General features: G+C 31.8%; 1 protein-coding gene across 3 annotated transcripts; it reads right to left on the bottom strand.

Annotated features, from left to right (window-relative positions):
• Nucleotides 1-640: 640 nt before the first annotated feature.
• LOC148180161 (uncharacterized) lies at nt 641-6,443 on the bottom strand. Of its 3 annotated transcripts, XR_015771685.1 has the most exons (5): nt 6,275-6,443; nt 6,129-6,220; nt 6,058-6,079; nt 1,074-1,230; nt 641-1,025 (listed from the first exon to the last, which is right to left on the bottom strand). XR_015771685.1 is itself a non-coding variant. In XM_088049787.1 (3 exons), the coding sequence occupies exons 1-3, from the start codon at nt 1,475-1,477 to the stop codon at nt 898-900; spliced, it is 405 nt and encodes a 134-aa protein (XP_087905913.1). In that variant the 5' UTR covers nt 1,478-1,619; the 3' UTR covers nt 641-897. The 3 variants fall into 3 exon arrangements, 1 of the variants encoding a protein (XP_087905913.1); XR_015771686.1 differs by lacking the exon at nt 6,058-6,079; XM_088049787.1 differs by lacking the exons at nt 6,058-6,079; nt 6,129-6,220; nt 6,275-6,443 and adding an exon at nt 1,358-1,619.
• Nucleotides 6,444-15,704: the final 9,261 nt, after the last annotated feature.

Raw genomic sequence — 15,704 nt, 5'->3', positions numbered from 1 at the left:
TAAATCGATCAATACACCATTATTTCTTGTTGTACTTGGCTTAATAATTCATCGGAGAAAAACTCTTTGGATGCAAGAGAACTATCATGATCATGATCAACATCTTCGCTCTCTTGGCTCCCTTGCGCTCCGATAACCTCAAAACGTCACACCTGTCAAACTGACTGATATTGGATTTGGCTACTTCGAATTTTTTTCCCGAACATTTTGCAAATGCCAACCACCCTAAAATTCCCTAAATTTCGAAATCAAGTTTTTTCGTTTAAAATAAGGCGAAATAGAAATAATAACATATGATACTTATTCATAATGCATTTTGCCGCACTCCCAAGCAACATGAACTTGTATAAAAAACGTTTAAAAACACAATTAACCATACGTATCAATACGGTATATTTGTGTGTATAAATATACCGGAAAATGTCCGCCCTACATACCATTATTTTTCGTATATTTTAAACGTTGATTTAACTAAATCACTATTCGATTAGAAAACATAGCTCATCTTCATTTTCAATAAGATTATATACGTTAATTCTTGGTATAAATCTGAGGTTAATATTTCGTTTCATTTTGATGTTTTATATACATTTAATAGGGATGTTAATTTTAGGTAAATAAAATGCTTTTGTTGCACGAATTTTAAACAAGTAAATAGTAGTTTATTTTCTGCTATATAATATCAAAACATAATATAAAAAACAAAACAAAATTATTGTTCTTAAATGCAAATACAACGTAATTCTCTAAAACATTCTAACAAAATAAAAACATTTTATATGAAACAATAACATATGACATGAAAATTAACAAGAGTAAATTTTTATATAAAAGTCCGCCAATTAGCGATCACATATTTTGCTATTTTTGGTGAAATTTTGACTTTAATATAAAACTTTATTTTTCTTTTTTCTGTAACGTATACGTATACCTGGCCTTCGATAGTTTTAGCCAATCTTGGATAGATGATTTAATAATTTTCTCATTTGCATCAGGGCTATCCAGATATGCTAGCTTAATTGCCTCTAAAGTGATTTTTATTAAATACTTGTGGAAGTTTCTTATTAACTTACCCATTATTACAGTACACATTTTTGTGTTTTTGAACGGTCTTTTATCCTTTCCAGACCAATTAAATTTCATCCCAACTTGGTTGGTCAAGAGAAACTTTAACATATTCATAGTAGTGTTCCTCACATTCGACCCCCCAATGGTAGACAGACGTTTTTTCTAAAAACAAACTTCGTTAATTAATTTGACAAAAATACATATATTAAAAGCATTAATTTATTAATCTATGAAAAATAAATAGATAAGGCATAACACATTTCAAACAGAGAGAAGCAAAACGAATTACCATGTAAGCAAATTTGTCTTCATTTCTTAAAAATTCCTCCACTGCTCGGTATTCTGATTTGTTAGCAACAGGCAATTTAGGAAAATCAGGTGGTCTTTCAATGAGATGATTGTTTTGCATTTGTAGGGTACGTATACTTTTCCAAGTTGAGACTCGTTATTATGGCCCTGCAATAACGATTACCGCAAACATTAGCAGTGGTTTCGAGGTTGTAAAGAACCCTGTCATAAATTAGTTCTTAGGTAGTCCGAGAGGTCTCAAGCCAGGACCGGACCGCAATTTTTTTTTGGTTTTCTCCTTTCATTTTAAAATTTAGTAAATAAAATAAATCCCTGATTAGTATAATTTGTACATTAAAACAAAAAAAAAACATACAATTGAAACAATTAATCGTAATCATAATCACTTACAGAGTCATCGCTATCTTCTTCTAAATTAATTACAAAATGTTAAAGGGGGTTGGGGAGTAGTTCGAACGACTGTTGGTTCTATACTGAATTTATTTTATAAAAAATTGTGATGATTAAAAACTTAACAATACATTGAACTTAATTATGAGTAGTAGACAATTTCGTAATATTGCCTAAATGTACAATTGCTGCTGGTCACTGAACGGGTTGAAGAACCTGCTGAACGACAAAAATGCACATCTTGCATTTTGGCAAATAGTAAAAATTATTAATCTGTTTAATGCGATTAAACACAAAAGGTCTAAAATTTGGCGACACAAAAGTATTCTCTACATCGACAACATGCCTGATACAATTTTTCCAAGTTTCCGACGTTATATCTGCAGCTTCTTGGCGGATTAAATCTACAACTTTTGAGCTTAGCGTCGGGAAAGTATTTTTTCTTCTAATTGATCTTTTTAATGTGCTCCAAATCAACTCGATTGGGTTGAGAACACAGTAGTATGGCGGAAGACGAAGAACGATGTGGCCCTGTTCTTTTGCATATTCATCTATCAAGGAGTCTTGAAAAAGACTATTTTAGTAAAATCACAACCAGAAAAACAAACAAATAAACAGAACGCAACCGAACACCAAAAAAAAGCTCCTTACTGCACTGAGTACGAACGAGAAATAAACTTCTTCGTGAAAATAGAAAGTTTGCTCAAGACTACCTGATTATCCCTTAAAACCTGCCCTTATTAGGATTTACCAACGGGTTGAGGGTATTATAGAATTATTTCTAAATTTTCCAACAAGACAAGAGGAGAAAGTTTTTCTAAGACTATTTGAATAGAGTTCAAGCAAACTTTTGTACCTGGCAGACGTCATTAAATTATAATTTGTACAAAATCTTTTTTTCCAAATTTTTCACCAAATGTTGCCCTTGTGCTTGGCTACAGAAATTGGGATAAACTAACTCTTGTGATAGTACAGTTTCAGATACAGAAAATTGTTGGATCAAATCTTGGTGTTGACAAATTTTTTTTTATCAAAAATACAATTTACATATTTCCAAACACCAAATTTCGTCAAAAAATGTTGACGCGTGTTTTAATAGCAATCCTACCATTACCAGAGCGATGATTAAACAGTTTAATCTAAATTAAAACTAATTTTATCCTTATCCAATGTACAGCATCATTACGCTAATTAGCAAACTTTTGTCAAATTATCATTGGACACATCAACAGCATTTAAATCATGACAAAAAAAATGTTGATCGTATTTGATCGAAGAGTTGGCACCAAAAGCACTGTTGGGTCCGGTGCGGTCCTGGTCGAACCCTAGTGATGAGTTGCAACCACAATTTATGGTCTGCATTGTAGAGCCATTTAACTTTTACACAAAGACGTACCCTCATAAAAACGAGTCTCAACTTGGAAAAGTATAATATATTGTCCAGAACTATAGAGTGTTGATCTTGAACAGCAATAATTTTTTCTTAACGTCGTAAAAGTATTTCCTGGAAATTTGTTTTTAGAGATTCTAGAGTGGGTGTGTGAAAAGACGAGATTGGTGTGCGTGGTGTTGACACGTAAGTCACGGTAGTATCAAAGGAAATACAAGAATTTTCGTCTGATTTGGATGTTACCGAGCTTTCCTCTTCGGAAGAAAATTCTTCCTCAGATTCTTGTGTCCTAAAAAAGTACAATAAGTGTTTGTACATTACACTTTCATCAAACTAACATTTGTCTTTTGGACTTACACCCCTCATTGTCAATTTGTGTCTTTCTTTTGTTAGTCTGTTTTGTTAGTTCTGTTAGTTTCCGCACTAAGGGTTCATTGGAAGTACAATCCGAGCTGGTACTTTGCTCGATGATTGTGTTTAAAAAATTATCCGCTTCTGCATAGTCGGCTATAAAAACAAATGTTATCAATTATTATACAAAGCAGTACCTACCAGTCGTGAAGCAAACATTTTTAATTTCATATTTTTTCCAATGAGACATGGGTGTTTTTTTATTTCGTATAAAATCTTCAATAACTTTCTTTCCTGTATTAGTTGGCCACCAACATTGCTTTTGTTCTTCGGTCAACCACTCGAAAGGCACCACTGAGCATTCTTTGCCTTGAAATTCAATCACAGCATACATCTTCCTTCTGGAAGGCATGGAAGTTAACGTTACTGAGCAAAATTTTTATATTTTTATAAATTTTGAAAACACAATGAACGTAAACCAAAATTAAATATGAAGAATAGGGGAACAGTAAAAACCGTTTTTATAAGGGAATGCTAGATATTTAGTTGTAATATTAGAAACATTAAAAAAAATTTGGTCCCCCCTCACTCCAAGCATAATATATACCTAATTTTGAAGAATCTAATGGAAAAACAAAAAAATTTTCTTGATATCTAAATTTTTTTCCAATACATTTATAAACACTGTCAACACAGATTATAGATTTAATAACATATAATTTGTTTTCCACAGCCACGATATTATCAGGAATAGATGTAGAAATTAAAAATTTATCATCAACTTGTAGCTTTGAGTATTGAAAGTAATTTGTTGATTTGTCAAAAATATGAACAGGTTTTAAACATACTATATTGTCATTACAACTATTACTTGCTACTGAATTATTTATTTCATGTAACCTGTTGTTCAGTTGCTGTAAAGGACGATTTTTACCCCTAATTAAACGTTTCAAGTGTCCCAGACAATTTTCAAATGCAAAACAACTATAAATATTCAAATCTCCATATAACTGCACATCATCACAAACGTGAATTAAGGAATGAACATTGTATGAATTAAAATATTTTCCATAAATATTAGGACACAATTTGACAAACTTTATGAGAAATAATTTTGCCTCAGCCACATACTTAGTTTTCAATTTTTTACTACTTAAAATAAAAATAGCCACATGAAGTAACAAAAAATGCCTGTATACGTTATTAGCAACGGAAAAGCGTAAAAGTACAGGCCCAAAGTATAACAAAAAAAATCTAAACTCTGTTGCTTTCCATCTCTTCAAAAAATTCAAACATCTCATTTTTCTTTTAAAATCATTTGGTATGAATTTTCTGTTTCTCTTTATACAACTGTCGATATTTTTAATAGTAGATTTTGAAAATTTTACATTTCGTTTTCCTTCAGTCCAACTCAATAATAACCTTTTCATGACACCAAGAAAAATGAGATGCATAGGATCTAAAACAAACATTGAGACAAGTCCTATATTTAATCGCGTGAGTGGTGATTTTTTTTTAATATGAGTGTCATTTTCTGTTTCAACTTCAAAATCACTGTCTTTTCTTAACTCAAATTCTTCATCAACGGGATAATATCTTTTTTTATCAGCGTAAATGGTTTTGATACGACATCTCTCGCATCCAAAAATACTTGTATGGCCCTTTATTTGTTTTAAAAAAGCTCGAGCGGGAGCATCGCAACTGAAAAATTTAATTGCGACGACATAGTGCTTATTAAAAACATTAAAACCGTTCTTCAAGACCAGTTCACATTCTGTAATAAAATCGTCTAAAAATATTTCTAAAGTGTCAGGTTTCCCATTCCCACAAAATACTGCCACAACAAAAGGCGTTTGATCTTTTAAATTTTGACTACGGACAAGAATTGGCCAAAATTCTAAGTTACTACTGTTATACACAGGAATACCATCAACATTAATTTCCAAATTGATAACCAAGTGATCATCAGTATCATTATCAGTACTATTGTCATTCTTGTAACCACGCTTTAATTTTTCTTTAAGTCCATTAACTAAGCCAAGATATAACATTTCACCATTATTTAATTTGATTGTACTAGTAGAGCTTGGAGTTCCTAAGATTGTTCTGGCGTCTTGAGGCAAAAAAGGGTAACATTCTGCTATTAGAACAACTAACTCATTAAGGCACTTATGAGTAACATTATTGTTAATTGCCCAAGTTTTTAAACCCTGCATAAAGGTTTTTTCATACAAATTATTAGTAGCTTTTATTTCAGTGTTACGTTCCTTAGTTTCAGTTAACGTTTGTTTATTATAAAAGTGATTTGTTTTTACTAAATGTTTTTCAAGTAAATTTAAATTTTGAACACTTTCCGAGGGTGTATCATTTAAATTAATATTGGTTGTAGTTGCAAAACATTTTTTGGCATGATCATTTGTTAAATTGCAATTGCTTTGTAACGTCAGACTTTCAATGGCCAATTTTGCATTTGCTGCAATCTTTCTTCTCAAGTGTCTTTTACTAATATTTTTGTTCAAATTTGCCATATTTAAATAACTGCGTCTTACAAGTAGTTGTTTAGGAAGTGCTCTAAAATTCATTTGATAAAAGGTCAATCAACAAAATTTGGGAAACTTACCTCTGTTTCGAAATAAGGCCGTTTCTCGCTTTGCTTCGTTTTGCGAATTTATACTAATGCAATGGCAGCAAACACGTGCAACACACTTCTACCTAATATAAAATTGATTTAAAAAAAGATAAAGTAATAACAAGTGAGAAACTTACCTTTGCGGAGTACCTATTTCGCTTTCACAGAGGTTGATTTCTTTGTTCCGTTATTTTAGCAACAATTTTAATTAATAATAGCCGAACACGTGTTACACATGCGATGATTCTGCACCACCACTAGCCGATACAGCACATGTGGAATAGTCCATCATGCATAATGGCGGGAAAGCATGGGGTAAGGAAGGTTGTAAAAATCTTGCATTGTTGCAAGACTATTTTAATAAATAATAAAATTACGAGCATTAATTATACTGACACTGACAAAAAAAAATTTGGTATGCTGCGATACGATTTTAAATTTATTTTGAAATACCATAATAGCGAAACAAAAAAACCGCCTATCATTTTAAGCAAAATAATGCATAAACTTTCCCTCCAAGCTATCAGACGATTGCTTGGAGGGAAAGTTTATGATAGGCCAGGTCCACATAATTATGACGATCTTTGTGCATAATAATATTAATAATACAAATAAATTATTTTCTTAAGATTACAATACCGGCTGCTTAAAATAAAAAAATGTGTTTTAAATTTAAACTTAAGTTACCTGACTCATAACTACATGTATCAAATAAGAAGTTTTGTTTATTTACTAAACACATTTGAGAAGGGTTTACATAATTGTCTTTTCAATGTTTAATAAACGAATATATTAAAAATAGTAATTAAAAATACAGGCTTTTAACGTAAAAGCTCTACGTTTAATAACAATTTATATTCAACATCTATTACACGTACGTATAAAATTGTTGCAGTTACAAATTGTTGCAAAAAAAAAGGTTTTCCACATAAAAAAAAATCGTAGAATACTCGTTGACATATTGCATATGTTTAATGGTTTATAATATACTGGGTATTTAAAAACTATTTTTTATCAACGTTTTATTGATATTGTAAACAACGTTGATTATCTGCTAATAACTGAAATATAATAAACGTTGATAAAACAAAATGCATATTACTTATACGTCTTTTAAATTTTTTTTATATGGAACTTCTAAAAGGAATTTATCATAAACCGGAATTTTTTATACCACTACCAAATTTAAACCATTTTTGCGTATAAAATGCGTTTATTATACAGGTCAATGTTGCTTGGGCTTACTTGTTGATGACACTCCTCGCTGCGATAGTCGTGTCTTAAAAACGTGCGTGCGGCAAAATGTTTATTATGAAACGCGTTTCATAATATACTATTCTCCTACTCCAACTGAACTAAATGCGTTGTTTTATTGTAGTGGGGTAAAAAAGTAAAAAACGAGTAGCGTTCTTTTAATAAATCAGAGCTATCAGAGGTGCTGTTTCTTCTCTGATTTTAAAGCGAGAGATGTCAGATATTTTTGCTGTTTGACATTCGTGTACGTCAAATGTAAGGTTATGGCGAATTAGGCGCGAATTTAGAGCGAGCAGAGCCAGATTAGCAACCACTGAAAACTTCATGAATATTATTGTCACTTGTATGGATCCTTTGCAAAATGATCTCAAAGGTTGTAGGATTTAAACGAGAATTCAACTCACCATAGATTCGACCAACAAGAGACATTTATTTTTTCAAATAAACTAATCACAGCAAACTTTTCTTGGAAATTTTCAATAGTAATACCATGAGTAGGTGAATATTCGTGATAATTTAGACGATTTATTAGCTAAACGAAATTTATGTTGCTATGAAAATACCACGAGTTGCGTAGCAACGAGTGGTATTTTCTAAGAGCAACATAAATTGAGTTTGCTAATAAAAGTCTAAATTATCACAGAATATTCATCCTACGAATTGTATTTTGCACGACTATTCCATGCATACAGTAGTAATGATAATAATAATTTCGTCAGCGGAATTATTAGCAAAACGACTCATTTTTAAACGTCAAAAAATTAATTTGCTTATGTAACCATGGTTGACAACACCAGCACCGTGCTAAGGCTTGCCGCGATAATACCATGGTAGATCTCCAATCTGATTGGATGTTAACTTATTAGCATGGAATAGTCGTGGCAATTCCACGCGAAAATACCACGCGTGCTGTCAGTTGTTTGTCAGTTCGTTGAATTCTCATGACGAATATAACTCGGGAGCTCGAAATTGTGGGAAATTTCGAGCCCACTCGTTATATTACTTATGAAAATGTTGTTTAAATTGTTGATTACTAAACCTAGTTACCGTCTCTTCTGCATAATTATCTATTTTTTCTAGGACATCATAATCGTCTTCCGATCTGTTAAAAAAATTAACGTTTCACTCTTTGAGGCGCACAAATTATATTAATAGTACATTATTACACGTATTTCATAAGGCGAGTATTGTAGCACGAATAAGCCAAATAGAATGAGTGCTACAAGTCCTTATGAAATGAGCGTAATATACTATTTTTTCTACTTTGCATTGTAAATGAATTCAAGAAATGCATTTGAAAGAAATTATTTTTTAGATAAGGGATTTTTGACAAGTTTGGTTGGTGACCTGCCTTGACCTGACCTGACTCGCCTCAACAATTTTCGCTTTCTTTGGACTATTACTGTTTAAACTCTCCTCCTCTCCTTTTGTGGATTTCTACCAAGCCTCTGCTTGTTGAAGGTAGGGACCCATGTAGCACGGGGACGTACAATGGATGTACATTCTTAAATCGTGCCTGGATATATAAACATCCAATGGATGTCCCTTTTCTGACCAAAATTGGTCTTTAAAGTCCATAATCCATCCAGTTTGCGCCAAATTGGTTGTCCATTGGATATACACTATTGGACTGTCCTCTTCTGTACTTTTTCTGGATGCCATCTGGACTTCAATTGGATGTAAAAAGACGTCGACGGATGTGTTTTGGATATAGGAATAACATCCAATAAAAGGCCAATGGACGTCCATATTAAGACTGACTTTTTTTGGACGTTTGTTGGACATCGACTGTACATTCAATTTGGACATCCAATGGATGTCCATAGGCAATGACGGATGTTTTTTGGACAATAAATGTACATCCGCTGGTCGTCCAGTATTGGATTAACTTTGTCTGTACGTTTTTTGGACGCCAGTTGGACCCCAAATTAAGGTGAATGGACATTGCAGGATATTTTCTGGACGTCCACTGGATGTCCATTATTTGAATAACCTTTTCTGGATCTTAACTGGATGCCAGTTTGTGCTCCATTGAACGTTTTTTGGACACAGAATGTACGTACATTGGATGTCCAGTGATTACATTTTATTGTACCAACGTTTTCGGAATGTTCAATGGATGCTAGTCGGATGTAATTAAAAAGAAAAATTAATTGCATAAAAATATAATGGATTTATTACATTCATTAAAATATAAAAAAGTATAGTAAAATCATAATTATATAAAAAGTAATGTAAAACTCATTTCTTTCGGTTATTCACTCTTTCGGTGCAGCGCCTAAGCCATTTCCCTACACATGACTCGATTTCTTTTTCTGTTGATTGCCCAAATTTGCCTGATGTTTTAGTGGATTCTGAAAAATGTTTGTTAGAAAAAATTGTACATGATAAATATTACATTGGTGTTATCAAAATTTCAGTTCAAAAGTCAGTTGTTTTGAATGCTACATATTATAAAAGACCAAAGATATTTGCATTATGCGCTTATAATTAGAAACATCCACCATACCTATAATTGTAAGATTTTTGAATTGCCTAATGACAATTTGTGTCCACGGCCCTTCATATTGTAGTTACTTCCTAACTGGTCGGACTGGTTGTTTTATTAAAATCTTCAGTTGCTTTTCTATAAATCGACTAAATTTAGGCATTTTAAACCAATTTTATAAAAGACTTTTAAGATTTACCTTTTTGTTGTATGTAGAAACTTTTTGCGACAAAAATTTTTAAAAATTATACTCGAAATTATACAACCACACTTATTGAAAACACAAGGTACACCGACCAAGGACAGAAATCAAGTGGTCAGAGGATTTGAGAACGAAGGGCAAAAATGGTGGTAAAACCATAAAAAAGTGGGAGGCTATGAAAAATTGTAAAGTTGAAAATTATACTTACCTAAAATGCTTACTAATTATACACTACATTACACAACACACGATCATTAAAAACACTTTATCTCAAATTGATCATATATCGTATGAATGATTTTCTAAAATTAGATATATAATAAGTAATTTTATTATTCTATTTTTAATAAAATTCAAACTTTTTTTATAAAAAGAAATAAAAAAAAATTGTATCTATTAAAACTTCCGGTAAAATACTTATAATCTACAAGTAATAAAAGTATACTACGATATATTATAACAGATATAACTTAAGGAAAAAATAAACAAAATTTCCATGTAATTTAATTGTCTTAATTATGAATAAAGTCGCTAAACAAGCACACATATTTGTATTCATCAAGTCAAAAGTATTGGTTAATCTTTAACTAATTTAGTGTTTGTTTCTTCTTAGTATTCGTCAATAATAGTGTCTAACACTTGTTCAACATCTGGCACTTGTCGAAGGGCCTTCTCGACCAGATTGGTGCAATAAATTCCTGTCTAAAGTGGCCACCCTTTAGTGCAGTCGAATTTTTAACAATGGTTCCCGATCCAAAAAATTTTTAGGGTTTACGAGCTTACGTCTCTTTTATACTATTTCAAACTTTCTCTTATTGATATTCATTGGAAATTATTTTATATTAACTGTTCTACAAAGAATATGTTGATAAATATAAGTATATATTATACATATGTCTTCATTGTTTTTAACATATTGTTTAAGTTGTAATTATTTAGTAGTAACTATTACTTAAAAAGTCTATGCGCTAGATTAAAAACTTAATTTGTTAAACTGAGATAACATCACTACCTGCTTTCCTTTCAAGCGGTGCCGGCAAATCAACAAAACGGAGAAAAAAAAGTTTTGAGACGTCACATGTTTCCAGGGGGTTCCGCCAAAATTTGCAACATTTATTGGTTGCAAAAAGAAATACTCGGCTTAAGAAGTGCGACGATGAAGGTTTATTATTCTAATTGTTTTATTATTAAGTTGAGATGAAGACAGATTTGACCATTTCTTTTATTCAAATAACTGACAACCTTTCTTTAGTAAATAAATGTTCCTAATTTAAAAAAAAAGTGACTGACAAAATATTACTATACGTATAAAGTTCTAAATTGTTAATTTGAGGTAAGATCTCGTACGAACGACACACTAGAGGGACAGATATTTATGAATTCGTACATATTCTAGACAGCTATGTTAAATGTGTGTTTATTGTTAATTCAAAATAATAGATTCATGCATTTATTGAATGGATTATCCAATATAAATCGTCAACCAAACAGCACCATGCTCTATCTCAATTTGAAAAATATGTTTCATTATTACTTCCTATTCTCGGATTGATATCTCACACCATCCTAATTGATAGATTTTGTCATTCGGACTACTAAAAACACCAAACCTTATGCTACAATTTGATAAGAGGGAAATATTGAGAAAATTATTTACTTTACTAAAAAAAGTTTTTTTTGGAGCCGCGTGCAAAAAGTGCATCCAACGAACATCCGTAGGGGTGTATTCAAAGTATATCCAAAATTTTTCATCCAATGGATATCCATTACATGATCATTCAAAAATAGTCCAGAAATGTAGATTCATTGAATATATGTACATAAGTGTACATCCATACATAATTTCAAATTTTACGTTCAATGGACATCCATTATCTGTCTATCCAACTATAGTCCAAAAATATACATTCATTCGACGTCCGAATGTGTACATCCCAAATTAATCAAAAAATGTACATCCAATAAATATCCAATATGTGTCTATCCAGCAATAGTCCAAAAATCCATTGGACATCAAAAAGTGTACATCCCAAATAAATCCAAAAATGTACATCCAATGAATATCCGTTATGTGTTCATCCAACAATAGTCCAAAAATGGATATCCATTGGACGTCAAAAAGTGTACATCCCTAATTAATCCCAAAAGGTACATCCAATAAATATCCAATATGTGTCTATCCAAGAATAGTCCAAAAATGAATATCCATTGGACGTCAAGAAGTGTACATCCCAAATGAATCCCAAAATGTACATCCAATGAGTATCCATTATGTGTCCATCCAAGAATAGTCCAAAACTGGATATCCATTGGACGTCGAAAAATGTACATCCCTAATTAATCCCAAAATATAAATCCAGTGGATATCCATTATGTGTCCATCAAAAAACAGTCCTAAAATGTACATCCATTGTACAGCCAACAAATGTCCATAAACACACCATCCATAGACGGATAAATATGGATCATTTTGGACATGAACTGTACGTCCGATGGGCGTCCGGTGCTACATGGGGAATAGCACTGTGATATGAAAGATATTAAACTTGAGGAAAATGACATTTGTCTAACAAAATTTCAATTCAAATAATTACTGACGTTTTCTGCTTAATTTTGCAAAATTAAGTATTACAACGTTTGCCTTCTGGTTTATTATTAATAAATCCACATTTCAAAAAATCATCAGAAGGCTGCTTCTTGATATTTAAAGTGTACGCGAATTTATTGAAAGCCAGTGTAGTTGACCAAATATTTTTGAAACCTAGCAACGTAAAATGTACATGTAATCACGTGCCCTTGAGCTTCTGTCTTCTTCTTACTAATCTCTCAAGTGGTAATTACAATCATAAAGAGGGACTTCGGTCAAGCTGCTATTTGGCAGATCAACATACAAAATGGATACATATTTATTATGAGATTTATCTTGATTTCACATGACTAAGCCTAAGCTTACAAAGCTAGCTACATTTTAATGGTGTTGTTAAGAGGGCTAAGTGAGATAGTTTTGTATGTATTCAATTTGAATACCTAGTATGTTTTTGTTTGGTGAGATCGCAGAGTCAAATTTTTGTTATTTTCGTTTTTTAAAACAGTTTTTACAGGTTAAACGAAAATGTAATACAATTGATATGTTATGTCACGTATGTTAAGAATGTTGAAACTTTTTTCTTTAGCCAAAAGTGATTTTTCCAAAAACAATATTTTTGAGTCGAAGTTATTATAACGTTCTTGGTTTAACCACTGTAGCAATTTTTTTTTCGTACGTCTTGTTTTCTCATATACGAAGAAGGTTTTTACTGTCATAAACTCACAGGAGAGATCGGCCGTCTAAAAACTCACAAGGAACTCTTCTCGAGTCCATTAATAGGCCTATGACTGGAAGCGTTAAGAGGAGTCTTCACCCATTTCTCTTTTATGGGAGATCCCATGTAAATTGACGAGTAAATAACTTCTTTATTGAAAAAGATATCGACTTCAGTTTTTGAGTATAGGTTTGTTACTTCCATTACTAAGACTGTTTTTTTTAGTTTTTTAAAAAAACTTCGGAATTTTCTTGAAATTGAAGTTATTTGATGCACAATTTAACAGTTTTCCATTTCACACTATTTTTGACGTTATTTTATTATTTTGAAAAAAGCATTACGTAGAACTATGTATCAAAACAACATCGGACAAAATTGGTTCATTTTGCTTCATAAATAAAGGAGATATGATTCCGTTCAATTTCATTATTAAAAGTTCTGTCTTATTCTGTGAGCAAAGATTGATTTATTACCTTAAACCGCAAGTAATGGAAGCAGTAACCCGTCGAAAAGTTCCATGGGTCATTTTGTGGGTACCTGCGTTTGTTACCAACCCTCCATTACCTTGTCTGAATATTTAGAGCTTTTTAGCTACACTTTAATTTTGATAAAAGCTTGATTAGTGATGAAGTCACAACTAACAGTCAAAATTTTTACACACCGGGAAAATTACTTCGTGTATTAAATCAGTAATTTCACAAAAACCAATCCTATTGTAAAAAATGCTAAACAAGTCAACTTTTAATTTTAACTGCGGAACTTTTGCATTTATATTTGTAAAATCATTTAGTTTTACAACTAGCACGACATAAATTTGTATACAAGTAATTTTGGTCGTTGGTATGCCATCATTTTTATAGTCTTGACACAATTTGCGCCATATTACAATCATATAAAAATAACTGTTAGCGACAATTTAGACCACAAAATGTGTTATCTTTTTTTAAAAACCTAACTTTTTAACAGAATTCGGTTTTGAGCAGATTCAAGATCTATTGGCGTGTCTAATCGCAGTTTTACCGAAGTGCACTAAGAGCTCGATTTCAAGCCAGTGACGCAAAATTGCGTTGACGCAGTTCCTAAGGTAGCATCACTTTGATTGGGGTTGCTAAGGCGCAACTCTGATTTGGAATGCCGCAAGTCAACATGAAATCGGGCCCTAATTTGGTTAATGATGATGAACAACATAAAATTTTGCAAAAATTTGTAAACGTAGAACTGGAAACGCATCAGAACTTGTTGACTCTATTCTATACAAGTCTTTAAATTTAAATGCCAAATCCATGAACCATGACAAAATATTTGAAAAAATTGCGAAGGCAGATTTGCAAAAAAAGAAAACTTAATTTCTATACAACCATGTGGTCTATTCATAGGCAAAAATATGTGTTTTTTGGGTGCTTCAACAGACGGGCTCGTAGATAAAAACACAATTGTTGAAATAAAATGTCCATTTGCAGCTTACAATTTAAATCTTTGCCCTGAGAAAGGAATAGTACAATTATTTTTTTGTCATTTACTTCAATTATACCGTCTTTTACGGCATTTTTACATTTGTATTTTCTACGTATGTGCTTTTAAATTGTCGCCTACTATCTTTACCTTTTCAGTAATAAAATAAGTAAGAAAGTACAGAATCTTTTTAGAATTCATAGACGAAATCGTATTTTTTCATTAATTTTAATTAAAATTTAATTAATTAAATTTAATTAATTTTGCATTAATTTTGAATGCTTAGTTACCAAAAGTTCATGAGGTTAAGTAAATTTAGGCGATAGTTGTGGTCAAAGCAGAAGAATTGTTACTTGTGTTCGTATAAAAAGAAGACAAATTACTAATTAGCATTAAGATAATTGAGGCACCTCGATTAAGTTGCGATTAGCCACTCCAGTAGATTTTAATGAACTCCTCATAAAACATTAAAAAAAAATTGTTTGGTTTATTTAGCTTATGATTCATGCTCTCGGACTAGAAGAATTGTTGCTTGTGTTTGAACCAAAACAGTTTTTAGAGATTTTTACATAAAAGAGCAGACCTTGGCAAACCTATTGTACTTTTGTGGGCTACAGAACCCCCTTGTAAATCTCAACTTTGCGGGTAGTGTAGTGATTATCACTTTATGACGTTTTATGATGTCTTCAGAGGGACCAAGCAAATTTGACAGCTGTCCGAATTTTTATTGCTTTCGAAACTCGGTTTAGGTGAAGACTCCTCTTAAGGCGGAAATAGATTTGCGAGAAATCTCGCGTGAGTTTCTGTCGGACAGAACTGTTCCTAGTGTATGTAACTCCGCTGCGAGTTTATTTCCCCTTTTATATTTG

Source organism: Gnatocerus cornutus, chromosome 1, assembly GCF_029298725.1.
Source record: "Gnatocerus cornutus isolate USDA-ARS CGAHR chromosome 1, icGnaCorn1.1, whole genome shotgun sequence".
NCBI lineage: Eukaryota > Metazoa > Arthropoda > Insecta > Coleoptera > Tenebrionidae > Gnatocerus > Gnatocerus cornutus.
Note: the sequence above shows the minus strand (reverse complement) of the source record. Positions and strands in the feature narration are given on the sequence as shown.

Bases quoted from the DNA above. Each gene is read 5' to 3' on its own strand.
- LOC148180161 (XM_088049787.1), bottom strand. From the start codon at position 1,477: ATGCAAAACAATCATCTCATTGAAAGACCACCTGATTTTCCTAAATTG. The intron at 1,231-1,357 runs GTAATTCGTTTT...GTTTGTTTTTAG, and splicing joins AAGACAAATTTGCTTACATG to AAAAAACGTCTGTCTACCAT. The intron at 1,026-1,073 runs GTAAGTTAATAA...AAATCACTTTAG, and splicing joins AATGTGTACTGTAATAATGG to AGGCAATTAAGCTAGCATAT.